The sequence below is a fragment of the Helicoverpa armigera genome, chromosome 28 (assembly GCF_030705265.1).
Source record: "Helicoverpa armigera isolate CAAS_96S chromosome 28, ASM3070526v1, whole genome shotgun sequence".
Lineage (NCBI taxonomy): Eukaryota > Metazoa > Arthropoda > Insecta > Lepidoptera > Noctuidae > Helicoverpa > Helicoverpa armigera.
The window spans coordinates 4,383,368-4,404,615 of NC_087147.1; the positions used below are offsets into that span (position 1 = coordinate 4,383,368).

A 21,248-nucleotide genomic window follows, 5' to 3' on the forward strand; every position below is an offset into this window, starting at 1 on the left:
ATTGCTGGGCAAACTATGAGCCCAGACCCTGGCATTGTCCTTTAATGCGGCACACAAATAGTCGAGAATATGAGAAAGAACATAGTTAACTTTTTATGCGATGTAGCTCCCTGAATACGCGGGTGAAACTGAAGGGAACAACTGGTCTAAAAATGATTTAAGATGATTTTTGGCTCAAATATTGAATACGATTCTAATACAACTACAACAATAATACCAAGATTTCATAAGGTTGTTTATGAAACCCAACCGGTCCGTACAGAAACCACAATAAACATGTATGTATGTTTATAACTTTACACCTTCACCACAAGTATTACATATTGGACAAAACACTATTGCAACATCATCAGGCACCTTTTTCCCGCTATTACTACTAGGGTAAATATTTTTAACTTTAAGTATAGCCCAACCATGATTTCTAATAATACCTTTGCAGTCAAAACACAAATCGAGGCAGACTCAACCCTCACCCTTACAAGCCATTATGCACTGATTATTTATCACTTAATTAATTTTCTCGATGGCTTAACTAAACAAAGCTATTAAGTTTTAAATTTAAACTTCGTTAACTGTAGAAGTGGGACAAAGGATTGTATTGCCACGAAAATCACTATCATCAATTTCCTTTTGCTATGTTTTTCAAAATACAAATAGACAGTGCATAAGGGCTTAAAGCGAAACAAACACAAAAGCACACTCACAACTTCCACAATATTAGTATCTTCATCATCAATCCTTTCTTTTTTGACTCGGAGAGGTTCCACAACCAGCTGTCCGTTGTCATTGAGCACCACTGCCACGTCTCCGGCAAGGTTTACGAACTCCAGCTTCAGGGGTTCGGCAGTGATGATGACCTTGTGACCTTGGCTGTTGGTCACTGTGAGCTTTCCATTCTCGTTGGAGACCAGTTTTAGGCTGGAACAAGGGTTTATATGAAGTTATGAAGAATGTAAAAAAGGTAAGAGTACAAAACTATGAGTCCATGTAACATTTTCAGATATCTAAAACGGTAAAACACATGTTAGTAAGGGCAAATCCTGCAAGTTTTAAGGAGTTTTGTCCAGCCAGCAGTAGATGTTTTGGCTGGCATAATAGTGGCAGCCTTCAATTTCGAGTGCAAATAAAACTGGCGAGTTTTAGTTTGTTTTCTTTGCATTTTTCAGATATTATATTGCCTAAAATTTTGCATTTTGTTTCTCTTGTGGTAAAAATAAACAATCACTGAAAAACACACATCCTTCTGCATTATATACAAATGACGCTTTTAAGGCATGTACATGTGCATTGACAGAACAAAGCCTTCAATAAAATTATATTCTCACCCATCAGCCTTAGGTTCTCCCTTGAGAGCCAGCAGCGTCCTGTACCTCGGGTACAGAGGGTCAGCTTCATCTAGTTCCACTCTGAACGTGCCATCGCTAAGTGCAGACAGCCTTAAGGCATAGTGCCACTGTGGACAAAACAAAGGAATACAGAATAAAGCAAGAAAGAAAAGTGACTTAATATTCACATAATGTAACATGAATGGAAATAGAAAAAAAAAATTGAAATAGAAAAAAATATATATAACATCTTTCCATGAATATAATTGGGTATTATGTAGGGTAAATACGCCAAATGTCGGCCCCCTTAGCGATTTTCTGATTGCGGTTCGCTATAGCACCGTCAGTTTCCAACGAAAGATAGTTTCTGATGCGGTTTTGGATAGTTTGATTAATCTATTTCATGTGTATAGATAGGCATAAGATTGATATTTCTACGAAAAGAAAAAAGTAATAAGGCTTAGATGCGTCGAGAACAGAAAAACCCTAAAGTCGGCCATTCACGGCCCAAGGTCGGTCGCGTTTTTTCCAAATGTCGGCCGGGTATAGGCTGTTTTAATTAAGGCAGTGACAAATATTATTAACACGATTTATTTTAGCAGAATTCTAATATAATACTAAGTATACATTTGTAATTGTATTTGTTTAATTTATAGTAAAATATTTTTTCGTTTCCCCTAAACAAAAAAAGTCGTATTCACGACCAACCGTTTATATTTATTAAGCTAATTTAATTAATTAAGCTAAGAACGGTTTAATGTGTACGTTCGCGCAGCGGAATGTTGTTGAATTTAAAGATTTTAATTATGCAGATAATTAGTGTAAGACGTCCTATAATTGTGTATGGTAAATAAAAATTTGTGTATGCAGCCATTGTGGAGAAATTCACCAAAAACAGATTCCGCTGGGCGAACGTTGGCGAACGTTGTCCTGGCGGAACTTTTTTTAATCCATAGACTTTAGAAGAAAAGAGATGTGTCCGAAAATTAGTGTGTATTTGTGTATAATTGATTATGTATGAATGAAATCAGTGCATGCATAAACTTCGGAGAAATTCAAGTTTCCGCTACGCGAACGTTTGGCCATTAGCTAGTTTTCATATAAAGCGCTTACGTAGAGAGCTGTAGATTTTTACATACGTTGTTTTGAATTTGTTTATATTTGTTTAAAAAACAGATTTAGAAAAAGTTGTAGGGTTTAAAAGATAAAAATATAAACGTAAAATACACTTATTAGGTCTTAGTTCTTAAAGTATGCAGTTTGGGGTCTAGATTTTCACGTTTACACAAACCTTGTAAGTGTCTCCAACATGTTGCCAAGTATCAATGATGTTCCGTTAGTAATTAAAAAGTTATAGGATATTTTATCATGAATAGATCACTGTTTACAAAGCAGTCGAATATCACGACGATTTAAAGGAATTGCATGGTAAAATGTATGCCAATAATTAGTTTAATCATTCAACTATTCACTTGCATAATTTCATGTCATTAAATTCAGTAATTAAAGAAAAACAATTATAATACTGACGGAGCATCGAAAACCTATATAATCCGACCAAGTTCGGATAGCTCCAAAAAAGCGGACGTGCCATATGTCTAAGCAACGTTCTTAACTTGGAGGGTTAGTATTTATTAATAGGGTACAGTTGCGTACACAAGCGTTAGGAAAAAATAAAACAATTGTATGTCTTGATTGATAAATATTTTTTTAATAATAATGCCACTATCTACGATAAAAATAAATCTTCAATTAACAAGTACTTCTCTATTTAAATATAAGTGTACAAAAATATTTTTATTATTATTACTTACATAAATTACTTAACTACGTGATTAAAAATAACGTTAATAAACGTTACGTATTTTAACTAAAATGTCGTAGATAGTGGCGTTATTATTAAAAAATATTTTTCATTCAAGAAATGCAATTGTTTTATTTTTTCCTAACGCTTGTGTACACAACTGTACCATATTAATAAATATACTAACCTTCCAAGTTAAGAACGTTGCTTAGACATATGGCACGGCCGCTTTTTTGTAGCTATCCGAACTTGGTCGGATTATGTAGGGTTTCGATGCTCCGTCAGTATTATAATTGTCTTTCTTTAATCACTGAATTTAATGACATGAAATTTTGCAAGTGAATAGTTGAATGATTAAACTAATTATTGGCATACATTTTACCATGCAATTACTTTAGAACGTCGTGATATTCGACTGCTTTGTAAACAGTGATCTGTTCATGGTAAAATATACTATAACTTTTTAATTACTAACGGAACATCATTGATACTTGGCAACATGTTGGAGACACTTACAAGGTTTGTGTAAACGTGAAAATCTAGACCCCAAACTGCATACTTTAAGAACTAAGACCTAATAAGTGTATTTTACGTTTATATTTTTATCTTTTAAACCCTACAACTTTTTCTAAATCTGTTTTTTAAACAAATATAAACAAATTCAAAACAACGTATGTAAAAATCTACAGCTCTCTATGTAAGCGCTTTATATGAAAACCAGCTACTGGCCAAACGTTCGCGTAGCGGAAACTTGAATTTCTCCGGAGTTTATGCATGCACTGATTTCATTCATACATAATCAATTATACACAAATACACACTAATTTTCGGACACATCTCTTTTCTTCTAAAGTCTATGGATTAAAAAAAGTTCCGCCAGGACAACGTTCGCCAACGTTCGCCCAGCGGAATCTGTTTTTGGTGAATTTCTCCACAATGGCTGCATACACAAATTTTTATTTACCATACACAATTATAGGACGTCTTACACTAATTATCTGCATAATTAAAATCTTTAAATTCAACAACATTCCGCTGCGCGAACGCACACCGGTTTAATAGATAGCAAGTCCCAAACTATAATGCTACCATAAACATGCCTACAAAACTGTCAACTCCTACATTTAAACTTAAGTCCTTTACGATATAATAAATAATTTCATTTTGAGAAAATGAAAAAATATAAAAGTATTTTTTCATCAGCCTGTATAGTGGCGCTTGAGTTCGAGGCTGGTCGACATTACGATTATTTACGATTCTAATGTCGGCCCCTATTTCTTGTACTTTATTTCTCGAGATTCAACTAATATCACCCCGGCCGTTATTTGGCTATTTAACGTAAAATAGATCTATTTGCCTATAAGCTTTGCAAATTCTCTTGTTAAGCCAACGGAATTAGTACAATAGGAATTTATAAAATAGACTGCATTTTCTTTAAGTCGGCCAAGGCCGAGACTCCGGTTTTAAGTCAAAACTGTTGTCCTAATGGCGGCCTCCTATTTTTCCTTGAAAAATATACGCAAAACACTGAAAAAACTATCTTAAAATATAGTAAAAATAACCCATTAGTGATAATCAAGCTTAAAACAAAAATAAATAAATGTTTTATCGTTCTAATATCAATCCCCAAAATGTGAGTATTCACTTTGAGTAAGCTACTTTACGTGCCAATTTGATGTTTCAACGGCGCAATCGCTACTGACGCTCAGTATGAGAAGAGTAAGTGACAGAATCGGATAGTAACGATTTTTACGTATAGAGTATAAACCAAGGTTGCAATTCGAGGAGTAAAACTAACACTTAATTACCTTTTGAATTAATGCAAGCTGAAAATGTACAGACGGCCGAAGTTTGGGGGGAGGCCGACATTTGGCGTATTTACCCTACACCTAAACTCTCATCATCATCTCGATAATGGTGAAAATCAGTTGAGGCATGTTTGAGTTTATTTCAGTTTATCACCAAAAGACAGAAAAACACTTTTTTTAAATGAACACATTAGCCTACTTTCTCTTGGTGTGTGTGCAATTCAAATTGCTAGATTATAGAAACTCAATTTTGTATTCACTCTGGAGTCACATTGAAAACATTTAAATAATTCCTGCTATGGTTCATTTAAATAATACTATGTTGCATAGGTATTAATATTTAATTGGCAAAATAGTGTTTCAGTCAATTAAGAAAAAACAATTGAGAACACAATAGAGTGTTATTGAAATTGATTTTTTTCTTGTACTTTTTAATTGAATTTGAAGAAAACTTTCCATCACATCTATAGGTAGAATATTTCTTTTTGGAAGATGAAATGATGCATGTTATGTTTAATTCCAGATATTTAACTGCAGGAAAGAAGTTTATTACAAAAATAGCTTGGCAAACAGCCAGTTGCCAATGCAAGTGTAAGATCATAGACAAAATAAAAAAATAAACATGTTTAGTTACCAAAACAGTTTTTTCTTGAGTTGTTGTGTCCACTGTGTTGACTTCGGCTGACAAGGCATTCCCATGGACAACTACCGTGTCTAAGTTAAGCGTATATTGTGACTTCTCGGGTTTAAAACCACGCAACCTCTTGCAGAAACCAGACTGGTCGCAAGTCTTAAAATTGTTCTTATCCACGCCATCGCTTCCACTTAACGCTAAAACGACGACCAGAAGAAGTCCTAAAGCCTTCATGCTGTAATATAAATAGACATTTTAGTGCCAAAACTCTACTATCGCCAGGGGAATTCATCCGTGTTCAGTAATGTCAAATTCTTCACAAATATCACATCAAACACTAATAATGGTCATTTAGGAGTTGTATTTTTACTTAAATATACCACAAAATCATCAATAACACTGAGAAAATGCGAAATATACTGAATATTATTAAAGGTTTAACACGGCCTAACAAAGACCGGTGTCAAAGCAACTCCAAAACTTGATTACTTACCTGGTCGAATTTATGTAACTAACGCCTATATATTGAAGTACAGTTGTATGGTTGTTCTCCTATATTATCATAGCAACAAATATAATATTGTAATTATGTAGAGAATTGAAAAACTACGGAAATACACGCACGCGTTCGTTACGTGGAGATTTCCCGTTTGACGGGCTCTTGGCAACAATGTTGCCTACTACAATGTAAAGTTCTCCTCATTTAATGCAAAAATAACGACGACCAACTTCTTAAACTTATAACTTCACAAGCCTAGATCACGTATATAGCTTATACATAATTTATACGTACTTACTACCCTTTTTTGGGAAGTATGAAGTAAGAGGACAGGAGTAAAAAATTAACAAAATAAAAAATGTTTGTAACACATGCTAACAGTACTATTGAAATAATTCAATCCACCTACTTCTTGTTTGTTGCATGAAAATGAAAATCTATGTATATTCAAAACAATTAGATGTTTGACTTTATATTCCCATTTGCTACCCTAATTTACGGTAAACTTCGAAAAGTTGTAACCCTCAAGGTCAAAGTGCATCGATCTTTAGAGCTGTTCCACATCTTGCCAAAGTTAGTGGGGCTTGACTCGACTTAGTACAAACAAAAGCGTAGCGATTTAGAATACTGAATGCCATCACGACGTATTTTTTTTTTGTATTTTATAGATTTTATCTCGATATTACCTGAACGACTGCCTAGTCTTCTGCCAGGTCTATGATATCTGAATATCTCCAGTACACAATCGACTAAAATCAATGTCAAAAATGACAACGTTATAAGCACATCTCTAAAAAATGCTGTCACCGGCTTTGCAAAAAGTTATTGGCAAAATTCAATTCATTTGCAAAAATACCGGAGTTAATAAATCGCAATACTGCTCGTTAACAAAAATGGCTCAACCGAAGTGGAAAATTGAGAAAGAGAAGGTACTCAACCTTACTCCCGAGGAGCGCAAGAAAGCAGGAATGTACAAGAATAAGACAGTCGTAACTCTAGATATGGTTGACCCTTGGCATAACTACACAATAAGGAACAAAAGTATTGTGGACCTGAAGCCTATCCAGGATGATTTAACAGAGTTCAGCAAGATTAAAATAGACAGCTCCCAGAATAAAGCTTTGTCCCAAAAAGTATCTATTTTTAAAGGCGATATCACACAGCTAGAGGTTGGTTAAGTTGTAAACATATATTTATTTTGCTTCCAACCGCGATTTTATCCGCACCCCGAAGTTAGTATTTCCGGCACATGGATTACAAGATGCCATCAAAATCCATTCTATATTTTCTGTGTGAAAAAGTAACAAAAATCATACATACAAAACTTAATGTTTTTTATATATACATAGGTTTATTTCTTAAAATTGCAGAATCTTAGCAAGTCCATAAAAACTATCTGAGATGTCATCTTCTGTAATTATTATTACTAATTTGTCAGAGTGTTACAGTTGCTAAAAGTAATGTCACATAAAATAAATAATATTTTATTTGTCATCAGGTGGGTGCTATTGTGAACGCAGCTAACTCAATGCTGAGAGCTGGTGGTGGAGTTGATGGCGCCATCCACCGTGCAGCTGGCTCATATCTACAGGTAAAGTGTATACCTACGACTTTAATATTCTGATATTTTTTAGAAGAAAAAAAAATATGTATGAGGAAAATACTCCAGAAATATAAGTTGTTATTCTAAAATTTTTCAGCTTGGCTTTTTAGTTTATAGTCCTCAAATCAAGAGTTTAATAAAAAGTTTTGATATTTGAAGAAGAAAGTAGACAACCAGAGTCAGCATAGTAACTGGGGGAGTTACTATGCTGAGAAAATGCTATAAAACAAAATCGATTTGAACTGATATACCTACCATAACTTTAACCATCATGTTATTATTTTGCAGGAGGAATGCAATACACTTGGTGGTTGCCCAACTGGGGAGGCCAAGATATCTGGTGGATATAATTTACCAGCTAAATGTGAGTAAAAGACTATTTTAAATATAAACCCATTAATACATTATCATTATAAAAATGCAGTAATATAGCTACATCAGAATAACATAATTCTTCTTCTTCTTCTTCTTAGCGTTTATCCCGTCTTGTGACGGGGTCCGCTTTCCATATCTTCTTCTTCCACTTGGCTCTATACTGGAGATCTTCCTGGTCAAGTTCAGAATAACATAATGGCACAATAATAAATTGGCTACTTTTTATCTCTGTGCAGGAAGTAATCCTTCAAGAAGAAGCAGATGGAACTGTTGGTAGAAGCTAATTACCCTTTATTTTCTGTTGCCATCTGGGTGTTTTTAATTTAATTATGTAATTTGTTATCTCATATTACAAAAATAATGATAACCCTTGTACTAGTGTAGTGGACAAGGATAACCTTGTTTTTAAATAATATGCATATTTTCCTTAGCCAGCTCTAAATAGGTTTTCCCATTGATTTTAAACTCTTGCCTAATTAAGTTTTCTATATTTTTATTTTTTACAGATGTAATCCACACAGTGGGCCCACAAGATGGTTCAGCCGAAATGCTACGCCGATGCTATAAAAATTCCCTCACGTTCCACGCGTCTCACAAGATTGACTCTATAGCATTCCCTTGTATTTCCACTGGAATCTACGGTTTCCCTAACCGTTTAGCTGCCCACATTGCTTTAGCTGAGGCTCGTCAATTCTTAGAGAAGAATGATGGGATGGACCGGATTATCTTTTGTTTATTCATGCCAATTGATGTCCAAATATATGAGACTTTGATGCAATTGTATTTTCCAGTTGTTGACCATAACTATGCTGAGAATATGTAAATGTCAATGTTGTTTTGTCACAGTGTAGTATATTAAAAGATAATATGTATGCTAGGAATCAGTTAGTAATCACATAGAACGTGTGTTTGAAGTCATTTGTTAGTAAAACTAAAATTGGCACTAGTTTTGGGGAAAAGGGACAAAGTAACTTCTTCCAATATCGTCACGCACGCTCAAATCTACACTGTGACAAATTTCCTGAAAAATGCTTTGAAGATAATCACTGTTCAAAAACCTTTAATTCATAAGGTTGACTGAAAGTCTGAAGTTGTTTTTTTTTATTTCCCTGTAAGGCTTTTGTATGAAATACCAAATCACGTGATATTTGGGCAAAAATTGTTACTTGTGATGTTGTATTGCAATTTTTACCAAGTTATTTGTAATAAACTTCTGATAAAATAATCTGTTTTAATTTCCAGCCTCTCCACTAAATAGCAAAAAAACGAACTGCTAAATACCTATAACTTTCTCCGGTTCAGGGTACTAAAGAAGAAAATATTTAAACATAATCATATTTATTTCTTTTTATTTACATAATAATATTGAACTAATTACAAGCTACTGCACAGGTACATATTTACAAATTAACTGACTAGCTGGGCCATGATGTAAAAAGCATAAACCTGACATTTTAATTGGCCAATAAAATGCTGTGTTTGTGTTGTGTTTTCTGATGTGTCTTCAAAGCCGTTTGCTGAGCGAAGGTGGCGGGACAAAACTCGCACTTGTACGGCCTTTCACCAGTGTGGGTACGACGGTGATTTGCCAATATTCTGTTCGCCTGAAATAAACATTTGTAAAAATGTATATAGGTAATCGTCATTCTTAGATTTGATTATGGATGATTACTTGAGTAAAAATGGAATATGGATGTGTTTGGGACGAATCCCTCAAAAATGTATGATTCTAAAAAACAATGTATGGGATAATTTACCAAATATATCACCATATTATGTATGTTCCCCTTTCATGCAAAAAACGAATGGATAGTTTTCGATGAAACTTCACAGTTTATCCAAACTAATATTATAAATGCGAAAGTAACTCTGTCTGTCTGTCTGTCTTTTCTTCACGCCTAAACTACTGAACCGATTTGTGTGAAATTTGGTACAGACATAGTTTGAAACTTGAGAAAGGACATAGGATAGTTTTTATTACAAAAAAATAAAAATAAAATTATTCCGGACATATAGCGCCATCTATTGGTCAAATCAAAAATCTGCTGGTAGTCACTATTCCACGCGAACGAAGTTGCGGGCAAAAGCTAGTAGCTTATATATCAGAATTACATAATAGGCTACCTTTTCCAGACAAAGGAAGAAATTTACACAGGACACGGGTGGAACCGCAGGAAACGGCTAATAAGTCAGTAATAACAATAATTATGTACTTACACTAAATCCTCTCCCACATAGATCGCAGATTTTATTTTTAGGCAATGGTATCTTTTCGTGTACCCCTTTTATATGTTTTCGCAAGCCGTAACCGTTTGAGAAATACTGAAACAAGTACATTTAAAATATACGAATTGATAAGAAATAGCATGAAAAAAAACATACGATAATTAGGAGCATATTACTAAAGATTAATAATTTATAATTGAACATATCATTTCCATTTATCTCTATTATTTGGTTTGTGTGGATCTTCGGTCCCACTTGGGCGCCAACTTTTTCTATACGCAATAAAAAATTCCAATTTTTATGATTAATTACAAACTTCGTTAATAAAATGACGTTATTTACCTAGCAACTAAACAAATAGGTTCCTTTGAAACAATAAAATGAAAATAAAAAACTTAGGACATACCTTATTACAAATCTCGCAGTAATGTTTCGTCACTTTCATATGCGCCAATCTGTAATGATTGTTCTTGTACACCATACGGGTGAATATTTTACCGCAGTCCGGACATGGTATTCTGAAGAATAATAATAATTTGTAAGTTGAACAAAATATAACAGCACTAAATAACACTTTTATGTAATAAAGGGATAAATCATTTCTATGTTGAAAAGAACTGTTTGTAATAGCCGTTCAATCAAACAGCTAGCGATTTTACTGAACAACGTTATTCTATCACATTTCTATACGTCGTTTAGACGACTGAAAACATGCACACAGTTCCATCTTGCTTCTAATACATATAATAAATACCTTATATGCCTGTCAAAAGTAAATAATACATGAAAAAGTACACTCACCGTTCTTTCTTCTTAGGCTTATGTTTAACCGACTCCTGCAAATGTCTTTTATACTTATAAATGCTTGGAAACTGTATATCGCATTCCACACAGTACCGCATTTCCTTATTAGAGTCAAGAGCTTGCAAAGATGATAGTAGTTCCGGATGCTCAGCTCTTAAATGGCTCTTATAGAATTTGTATGCACGGTACTGCCGGTTGCATATAGTACATTGCTGGGGTTGGTGGTTCCTACTGTAACAAAAAATATATGTGAGAACAGCTTACTAAATAAATCTGTAGTTTTCAGTGAGAGTTCATGAACAAAAAAAAAACACGCGATGCTTACACATTTCTTGTTCGTTGAAAGTTATGAATAAAAAATGTGTAAGCATCGCGTCCTTCCTGACTACAAACTAGAATGGTCCAAAAGGCAAAAGAAGAGTTCGAAGACCTAAAAAGCGATGGGCCGATGACATAGCTGGGATTGCGGGGCCCAGTTGGCAGACTGTTGCCCTCAATAGAGAAAAATGGAAGAAGATGGAGGAGGCCTATACCCATATGGGGTCCATTTTTTAAATCAAAAATTAAAACAAACAATAATTAACATACTATTGTAAAGAAATGGAAATAAAAAGGCTTTAAATAAATAATAAAACATCGCGTCGGCGCAAGTCACCAACTAGCATGTGTTTGAGCACAAGGGTTGTTGAGGGAAATAAAAAAAAACACGCAATTTGTTACTGTGAACTAGAGCGAGTTGATTAGAAGTGACTTTCTGTAGCACACCATCACATCTCGCTTTAGTGCAGCTAGGAAGATAGTTTTGACATTGAGATAATAATGATTAATGAATGAACTGAAATAAACAGGTTAATGTTCATTCCTTCTCTGTGTGAGAGAAGGCTTGTGCCCAGCAGTGGGACGATAAAAGGCTTATGATAAATACATGAATACTTACAAGATATGTCTTTCTAGTTTACGCCTACTCGTAAACTTTTTATTGCAGTGATCACAAATAGCTATCATGTGCATTGATTTGTAGTGTTCGCTAAATACTCGGAGAGATCTGTAAGCCAAAAAATAGCATTGTAAATAAAGAAGAAAAATTCAATGGGAATCCGAATATGAAGTAACATTAACATTTAAGACAGGGATGGTACAAAAATAAACTTTTAGAATGGAAAATATATATATGTATTAAAATTTCGGCACCCTGATGAAAAGTAGAGGAAGCATTCCTCGATAAATGGGCTATCTTAAACTGCAATATTTCTTCATGCTGGACCAGTACCTCCCGAGATTAGCGCCTTCAAGCAAAAAGCTAATCATCCTCCAAGCCTTTTTCCCAACTATGTTGGGGTCGGCTTCCAGTCTAACTGGAAAAAGCGTATCTTGAATATTATTTCTCACTTACCCAAATTCCAATGAGCACTCCTTACAAGTGTGAACCTTTGTGTGCGCTATATTAAAATGTTTCTTCATTCCTCGGAATCTAGTAATTTCTCCACAAAGCTTGCATCGTAACATGAGTGTATGGACTCTCCAATGTTCTTCAAGATTGGACTGAGAATTTATATTTTTTTGTTTGCATGCCAAGCAAGATGTTGGGTATTCTATCTGTAATAAATTTTGTTATTAAAAGACATAATAATTATATATACTTTCCATACAGCAGTCAATAAAGTATTGCTTTGCAATGAACTAAAATTGAGTACATAGAAAAAATGAATCTTTCCACCTCATTTCAAACAGGCCCATTTCTTATAACCGCTAGCGTGCTAGTGATGTCGTATGGTAGATAACATCATCTGAAGCAACATTATCCCAAAAGCAGAAATATAAAAATAATGTACCTTCAAATGACGAAAGGTTTGATGTCTGAAATAATCCAATTCTCTTACATATCCAAGACTACATTCCATACATTTATAAGGAAATGATTCTAAAGTACGTTTTGCTCTGTCTTTGTCTAAAAATTGCTCAATGGCCTCGTCATTTAAACAAACCTCCTCGGAATGCTCTTTACGATTGAACAAAACCTCTTTCTTTGTGACTGTCGCATATTTTTCATATAACTTTTTAATACTTTGAGATTGCTTTATTCTTTTTTTAGGTTTTTTATTCTCTATTGTACAGTCTAAATCATGTTCTTGTTTAAATTCTTCATAATCTGTATCGTTATTGTAAGATATATTGTCAATTTCATCTTTTATGTCTTCATTATATTCTATTTTTATTTCAGGATCTATTTCTGGAATATTTTCATCTTTATATGCATTAATGGTTTCGTTTTCATCAGGTAATATATCTTTGTGGTCCAGTATAATATGTTTTTGTTCCTCTTCATCAATATATTTGTACTCGTAGTCATATTGTTGTTTCTGTGTAATTTTTATATGTGACAAGGTGTTTGGGAGATCGCTCTGAAAGGGCAATTGTCTTAACTAAATACAATTTCTGGGAAATATAATAATATTCAACACTAAGAAAAATACTGTAGGTACTGTCATTGTGGCATCTACAGGGTATACAAAAAATACATGTTTACCTCGTACGTCTTTACAAACTGTAAGAGCCTGTATTGAGCAGTCTTAATGCGAGATCGAAAGACTCCCAGTTTGTTTATTAACGCCACACATTCCCAACACAGCAGCAAGTCTTTAAATTGCTGAAATAACAAATATTTAATATAGGAGCACATAGGACCTATATTTTATAGAAAAGGAAGTAAAATAAAACTGGTTGAATTAAGCTTGTGGAAGGTATTAATGCAGGCTCTGAAACTTAGAAAAACTACTGAAAAAAACGCACATGTGTTACATCTCCTCCGAGTCCAATAAACAATGTTTTGTTGTGACCAGTCACACACGCGAGGTTTCTATCAGCGCTTAAACAGCCATGGCATATCCATAAAAGACGCTCACACTCTACTTTGACATCCATGATTATTGATGTTTTTTTTAATGTTCAACACATTTATTTTTGTTTTGCAGGCGTATTTGATTTCGAAAAACACAAATTCGTGATTCGCGTTGTATGACGTTTGGCTATTGACACAACAGTGCGTTCCGAAATTTCAATTTTCTTTCTTTCAATATCAGTAGGACAAGTAACAGCTGTTGTAACCAGCAACTAGCTTAATACATTTAGTCGATTTAGTAAACAGTGCCAGCAACCCAGCACCTCTCTATTTGTGACATTTATTGTCAAAACAAGACGTAACGCATAGACAAGACCATGGGGATGCAACTGAAGTACAATAATTTTCTGAGGTTTTTTTTTAGAAATGCGCCATCTAGTGACGGATGCCCCGTAACTTGGGTATTTGTACTTCGTTTTAGTCACTAGATGTCACTGCACCTTAGACCGATATTTCATCGATTTAATAACAAATCTAAAAAAAGTTTTGTGATTAGAAATATTAACAAATATTGTAATTAAATAATTTTATGATTTATTTTTAATTCTTTTTTATCTATGAGGACGTCTTAGTTAATCACAATAATCACACTACTTGAAACCACTTGAAACACTGACGATTGACATTGACAGTCGACCATACTTTTAAATTAAACCGTTTTCCGTTTTCTAACGTGTTGGTTTATTCTGAGTGTTATTTTCTGGTTTTTTTATTACGATTGTTGCGTGTTCCTGGACTCTGATACTGACTGCTTCTGTGATTGACCTGGCTTCGTATTTTGGACCTGTGATCTACTGCATTTTCATTGACCCGGCTTTGTATTTTGGAACCTCGATCGACTGCTTTTACATTGACCCGGCACCGTATTTAGGACTAGAAAATGCGTCCAGTGGATCGTCTTAGGGGCGGAATGCCATCAACGTCAAGATATAAGTGCTACTTTGATTGTGACAATGACGGTAAGTTCAAAACTTTTAACTTTATAATGCACGTAATTTATCTTTTGCTGATAGGCTGCACAATATCCATTATTGTCATCCGTGCAATCTGTGGTCATCATAGTCCTTGAGTCATCAAAATCTAAGATGCACTACCACACACACTCCTGTCCTGACCCTACACAAACAATTGAAACTGCACATTAACTTTTATATCCAATCAAAAGACTCGGAATCTACGTATAAGACAAAGCCCGCTCTAGACGACCCTCTGACCAAATAACTTCATCAGGTTTTAAAACTATGATTTTACAGTGGCGTAGCATGGGATTCCGCCGCCGGGCAGGTATATTTAGCTGCCGGTCAGTGGGTAGTCTTAGGGGCGAGCCCCCTTATTTAGGTACTTATTTAAATTCAAATGACTACAATTTAATAAAATTCTAAAGATGGTTTTGGCAAGAAAGAATTATTATTGATATCGACTCATGACCAGGTGCGGTCTCAGCCCATGATTTTGGGATTCACTAGGGTGCTGGAAGGAATACTTTCAGAAATTGTTACTGGCTCTCTTTGATATGTAGTGCAGCAGTGTGAAAATTTTAGCATCCTACCTAGGATTTTGTTGATTCATACACTAATGATCTATGTATAACTTTGTCGATTCATACAGCATGCAACAATATTTTTTGCAAACTAGGATATGTTAGATTTTCCTTTAAAGCTCAAAAAACATAAAGCCTTGTGTGGACTAAGCATTTATTGTCAAATTAAACGAAAAACAAGCAGATGTAAAAATTCAAGAGCGAGTCGAAAAATTTAGTACCCTGCCTGCCTGATAGGTTAGATCTTCTTTTAGTAGACAAGAAGTTATTGGGAGGTAGGCTAGAAGTATAGATAGATATCTATCTATCTTGTTGTATTTGTTATGGTGGTGGTGGTGGTATCTATACACACTATGTACACCATAACAAATTACAATTTAAAACTTAATAACTAAAAGGGTGTAACAATGGTGGTCTTATCGCTAAAAGCGATCTTTTACAGACAACCTTTAATGTATAGTGACTCTTCTCAAGAAAATTGTATTATGGGGTGGCATAAATAGGAACTGACAATGTAAAGGCGGCAAAAAATGCCTTTGCCTCTACTGTCAACGCTATCAGCTTCTACTTGGCTTGATGCTGCAGCTAGGCGGCGGTGCCGGCCCCTAGAGTAGCGCCACCCAGGGCCATGGCCCCTCGGCACCCCATGCTATGCTACTGTGATTTTATTTACTTCAACTGTGGTGTTCCTGTTCTAGTACTGCTAGACCTCAGCTATTATTTCTAGTGTTAGATTAATATTCAAGGATGGTATCACAGTACATTACTAAAATTTTATACATATGATGATGATATCTATTACGGTATTTTAATGAGAGTGAGTTGTTCATGTATAAAACTTCTTGATTTCAGGCCCATTGCACCGATTTCCTAAACCTGAATACCCACATTTGGAAAAGTTTAACTCGTGGAAAAAGTACTAGATAAAGCTTTACAAGAGAAAGGCGACATCTACATTTATAACCAAATTCGATTTTGCGACAGACATTTTGAAGAGTGTTACCGTTCAGCCAGTCACCGACTTACTCCAAATGCAATACCAACTCTAGGTACCTACTATTTAGATGTCTTATGTTATTTAAATCTTAATAGAAACAAAACCACATTTCTTTGCCTTCGCTGTAATAACAAAATTGTTCCTCAAATATTAAATAAAATTTTCTACTGAATAATCTAATCCTAATTAGAAGAAAATAAAATGAATATTATATACCAAAATAATTGATGCAACATGCTATCTTCTAAGAATTAAATGAATATTGTTCTATATTCTACATAATTATACAGTAACTATAAATAATTTCATCCTTTTGCAGATTTATCTACATTACCAGTTGGTCAAACTCTTGAAGGTCCATCGGGACATGTCGAGGCAGACATGTCGAATTTATTAAACATTTCGCAAGATAAACTTGCTGTCATTGAGCCATCCAGCTCTACCCACTATCATAGTGATGTACAGAATGCATTACAGACAGCTGAACGCCCTAAAGGTAAATATTTTTATTGACAATTGACCTTTGACTTGTAACATTAGGTTTTTCTTTCCATCATCAGGATTCCAATTTGTTTCCACTGTAGGGTCATAAAACTTCTTGCAGAGAGAGAGTGGGCATTTAAGCGTACATAGGGAAATAAGGACAGAGAAAGCGACTTTGTTTTATACTATGTAGTGAAGCCTATGTGTTATTACATTTTTTATAAGCTATATTACTGTAAAGTTTCATCTAAATCCGTTTAGTAGTTTTCGCGGGAAAGAGGAACAAACATCCTCACAACATTTATAATATTAGTACTAGTATAGGATTATTTCATACTAACTGCGTCCCGCGGTTTCACCCGCGTATACCGGAATAAAAAATAGCCTATGTCTAATTCCAGGGTATAAGCTATCTACATACCAAATTTCATCCAAAGCCGTTCAGTAGTTTTTTCGTGAAAGAGTAACAAACATCATCCAAACTTACAAACTTTCGCGTTTATAATTTTAGGTAGGATTATTTCCGCACTTGCAGGAATCAATAAATGTAAGACAATAACAAATCTCCGAACTTGTAAACCTGAATTAAATGGATTAATAATAATAACTTGATATAATCCTACAACTTATGTGTCATAATAATTATTCATCCAAATAGCTAGTTCTAACCATCCATACCATTTTTTTTCGTTGGTAGAAAAGGCCCAAAATGTATGGAGTCTGAATGATCTTCTTTATATCCATTTTGTTTACCCATAAAATCCCCATAAAAAATATTTATCAAGCTTGTATCTGCTGTTGTAGGGAAGTCTCCACTTTTTGTATCTGTTCCTCGAAGCCTACCTATTCCAATCTCTGGTCATAATATAATAACAGAACAATATTATGTAACATATTTTTATCACAATTCTATTAAAACTTTGTGTAACACTATTTCTTTGATCTGAGGTGTAACATAATTTAAATTACAGGTTCTAGGAAAAGAGGGACTTGTCAATATTTAAAACGAGTCGTCACCTCCAAAGAGAAGGAGATAATAAAGTTAAAACAGAAAGTATTGAAGCTGAAAAAGAAATATAAGGAACAAAATAACAAGAAACTCTCTGCAAGGAAAATTTCCACATCAAAATCATTTTTGAAAGAGTTAAATAAAATGCCTGCAACAATAAAAATATTTACTTCCTCCAAATGAAATGGAAAAGAAACCACGAGGCAGGCGATTTACATTTAACGAAAAAATCATGGCATTGACCATTTACAAACAGAGTCAGAAAGCTTACAACCTCATGCGAAAAATGTTTGTCTTGCCATCAAAGCGCAGCCTACAAAAAATGTTGAGTAAATTTGAACTGAAACCAGGCTTCAATCCTGATATATTTAAAATTTAAAAGCTACAGTAGCAAAATTGCCGGCAGAAAAAAGTTGGTCAATTTACTGTTTGATGAGGTATCATTGGCTCCGGGTGTTTTTACAACCCTGCCCTAAAACAGATAACTGGTTTTGAAGATTTTGGGCACAGACAAACAAAAACTCGCAGATCATGCCTTGGTCTTTATGATCAAGGGTATAAAAAGCAAAGTGAAACAACCTTTATGCTTTTCATTTTGCCAAGGTGCCACGAAAAGGACGATTTAAAGAAGCTGATCAAAACAATAATAAAAGAAATCTCCAATACTGGATTGATAGTTATTGCCACTATATGTGACCAATCAGCCACAAATATTTCTGTGATAAAAGTCTTCAAGAAGACACAAAACGCAAATATTTACAAGAGGGTAATGAATATAGGACCCAAGCCTTCGAGTTTGAAGACCAAAAGGTCTTCCCATTATTTGATCCTCCACATCTTTTAAAGGGAATGAGAAATAATTTACTCGCCAAACATTTGAAATTTGTACAAGATGGGAAAACAAAGTATGCAAAGTGGGAACATTTGGAGATGCTGTTGAAGTTAGATGTTGGGGATGATGAAATTAGGCTTGTTAATAAATTAACAGAAAACCATGTTAATAAAGAGAAAATTCCAAAATGAAAGTGAAATATGCTGCACAAGTTTTCAGCCAAAGGGTATCATCAGCATTGAGATTCTTAGCAAGTAAGTATGCTTTTATTGTTCTCATTATTTTCTCTATATTTAAAAAAATTGCTATTAATTTACTAAATTAGATTTTTATTTTAATTTACATGTTTTTAACCATCTTCATTCTCCACAGACAAATTAGAAAGTTCATTATTTTTCTTTAAAATAATATTAGATGTCCTGGCTACATTTATAAGTTCAAAATATTTAAAACAAACAATTGAGATGCTATTTCTCTCGATAAAATTCAAAATAAAAATACAATTCATATCTAATAATTTATCTAAAATTGGCTATGTCAATATTTAAGATGCATAAGATATATTGTTGGAATAACATTATAAATTGAAATGAAATAATAAATTAAAATTATCATATTGAAATAAAAATTTGAGACATTATGAAACTACAAAATATAGTTTAATGTTGGTTTCTTACTAATTATATTTACACCCACAACTATTTACTGAACCAACTGATAAAGACGCACAGTAAATCGTTACTGCCACTTTAAAGTTTGTAAGTTTGTGCCTTTTCGACACAGCCGTGAGGCACACCGTTTAATTTTTTAATTAAATTTTTGTATTTTTGTTTTTATTGTGTCCCCTAATCTGGGTCGAATAAATGTATTTTCTTTCTTTTTCTTTAATTTCGGTCCACAATAGCAAAAGATTGATATGAACTGTATTCTAGTACTTATTTAATATATTGTTTCAGAACACAACCTTCTTCCGGCGGAGTGCGAAGAAACTGCTGATTTTCTACTCATTATGGACAAACTATTTGATTCTTTCAATGGACATTCATATACAGGTGATCCAAAAATTTTCAAGGGGTGTGTAATGAATAATTCTCCTCATTTTAGATTATGGACAGAGGTAGTTCCTATATTGGATTCAATGACTTTTAAAACTATAAAAAAACGGGATGGTACAGAAGAAGTAAGATATGAAAAAGTGCCATCCCTTCAAAATTGGATCCACAATATTAAAACGTTTAAAGAAATGTGGGAGTTTTAAAAATCAAATATAAAGTTACTAGCCTTTTAACCAGAAATTTCAATCAGGACCCTCTTGAAAATTTTTTGTAACATTAGAAGTAATGGGATACGAAATGTTAATCCCTCGTGCCTACAATTTATTAATGCGTTCAAAACTTTGTTACTTAATAATTTAAATTCGCCCCATTCTGTAAGTGCCAACTGTGAAAAGATGAAAATAAATCACTGCAATCTTTCAAAGATCTTCTTGCTGAAAAACAAAACAATGAAATTGAATTGGTTAGTGGTGATTTTCCTATTGATTCTTTAATTAATACAATGAACCAAATTAAATGGAATGACTCGATTTTGCATGCCGAATCAAAAAAATATGTAGCAGGATACATTGTAAAAAATCGAAATGTAAAGTGTTCAAAAATGTGGAACATGTACTAATGATATATTAAGAAAGGAAATTGATTTTGAATCATTTAATTATGAAATAGATTATACGAAAAATCCTTATTTAATGCATGTGATGATTTTATAAAATTATTAAATGAAATATATTATATGATTGTTGCATGTTTACGAGATTCACCTGAAATAAAATATCTGAAAGAAAAATGAAATTTTACATCAATTGCCATTGTGATTTTAGTATAATTACTTGTATAGTTCATAAAAATAAATTAATTGATTTTATAATTAATATGTCAATTAATTTAATCATTCACAGTTGGTGCACCGGGGTTAATAGAATAATTAACGGAAAAATAACAAATTTCGATGTAAATGATGAAATTAAGTTACAAGCATTTAAATATTGTAATACACATAAAAAAAGGAAATAAAATATACTTAGCCGATAAATGTACTCTTTATCTTTTGTTTTTTTATTATCTCCCATAATATTATTGACTAGACTAGAAGTTGGAAACTGAAAACTGGAAACTGGAACTGGAAATTGAAATCACTGTTTTAAATTCAATTTACAGTAAATTGAATTTAAAACAGTGATTTCAATTTTCAAATTTAAAAACATATTTAAGAGAACTCTTGAAAAGCGCCATCTACCCTAACCATACATGAAGTAACCACGCCATCTTGTGACGGGGGCCCGTTAACTTTCACGCTAGTAAGTTGTTTTGAACGATGAGTTGCGTATCTATCTCTATATAGTGTATTATCT

General features: G+C 33.6%; 3 protein-coding genes and 2 long non-coding RNA genes across 6 annotated transcripts in view; 3 read left to right on the forward strand and 2 right to left on the reverse strand.

Annotated features, from left to right (window-relative positions):
* Nucleotides 1-6,268, reverse strand: part of LOC110381483 (neutral alpha-glucosidase AB) — a 66,227-nt gene extending 59,959 nt beyond the window's left edge. Inside the window, exons 1-4 of one of the 2 annotated variants that reach the window (XM_064042410.1) lie at nt 6,065-6,268; nt 5,572-5,806; nt 1,326-1,453; nt 742-918 (exon numbers count right to left, since the gene is read on the reverse strand). In XM_064042410.1, coding sequence (XP_063898480.1) covers nt 742-918; nt 1,326-1,453; nt 5,572-5,805 — 539 coding nt within the window. In that variant the 5' untranslated portion in view covers nt 5,806; nt 6,065-6,268. Of the gene's footprint in view, nt 1-704; nt 919-1,325; nt 1,454-5,571; nt 5,807-6,064 lie in introns of both variants that reach the window. The other variant, XM_064042409.1, reaches the window with a different exon arrangement.
* A 577-nt stretch (nt 6,269-6,845) lies between these two features.
* Nucleotides 6,846-9,273, forward strand: LOC110381495 (macro domain-containing protein PG1779). Its single transcript, XM_021341842.3, has 4 exons — nt 6,846-7,239; nt 7,569-7,661; nt 7,962-8,037; nt 8,555-9,273. Exons 1-4 carry the CDS (start codon nt 6,868-6,870, stop codon nt 8,869-8,871), a joined length of 858 nt encoding a protein of 285 aa, XP_021197517.3. The 5' UTR covers nt 6,846-6,867; the 3' UTR covers nt 8,872-9,273.
* Nucleotides 9,274-9,398: 125 nt separating this feature from the next.
* Nucleotides 9,399-14,226, reverse strand: LOC110381498 (zinc finger protein 58). The gene is made up of 9 exons (XM_064042411.1): nt 13,869-14,226; nt 13,606-13,725; nt 12,911-13,480; nt 12,472-12,674; nt 12,016-12,123; nt 11,076-11,309; nt 10,681-10,792; nt 10,266-10,370; nt 9,399-9,652 (listed from the first exon to the last, which is right to left on the reverse strand). Exons 1-9 carry the CDS (start codon nt 13,998-14,000, stop codon nt 9,503-9,505), a joined length of 1,734 nt encoding a protein of 577 aa, XP_063898481.1. The 5' UTR covers nt 14,001-14,226; the 3' UTR covers nt 9,399-9,502.
* Nucleotides 14,227-14,288: 62 nt separating this feature from the next.
* Nucleotides 14,289-18,177, forward strand: LOC135119037 (uncharacterized). The gene is made up of 4 exons (XR_010277935.1): nt 14,289-14,936; nt 16,370-16,566; nt 16,834-17,010; nt 17,969-18,177. It is a non-coding gene; the product is annotated as an uncharacterized LOC135119037 (long non-coding RNA).
* A 360-nt stretch (nt 18,178-18,537) lies between these two features.
* Nucleotides 18,538-19,848, forward strand: LOC135119053 (uncharacterized). Its single transcript, XR_010277951.1, has 2 exons — nt 18,538-19,092; nt 19,795-19,848. It is a non-coding gene; the product is annotated as an uncharacterized LOC135119053 (long non-coding RNA).
* The last annotated feature ends 1,400 nt before the right edge of the window (nt 19,849-21,248 follow it).

Coding starts and splice junctions, on each gene's coding strand:
- LOC110381498 (XM_064042411.1), bottom strand. CDS start 14,000: ATGGATGTCAAAGTAGAGTGTGAGCGTCTTTTATGGATATGCCATGGC. Junction 13,481..13,605: donor AGTTTGTAAAGACGTACGAG/GTAAACATGTAT, acceptor TTGCCCTTTCAG/AGCGATCTCCCAAACACCTT. Junction 11,310..12,015: donor AAACTAGAAAGACATATCTT/GTAAGTATTCAT, acceptor TTTTTGTTACAG/TAGGAACCACCAACCCCAGC.
- LOC110381495 (XM_021341842.3), top strand. CDS start 6,868: ATGCTGTCACCGGCTTTGCAAAAAGTTATTGGCAAAATTCAATTCATT. Junction 7,240..7,568: donor GCGATATCACACAGCTAGAG/GTTGGTTAAGTT, acceptor ATTTGTCATCAG/GTGGGTGCTATTGTGAACGC. Junction 8,038..8,554: donor ATATAATTTACCAGCTAAAT/GTGAGTAAAAGA, acceptor TATTTTTTACAG/ATGTAATCCACACAGTGGGC.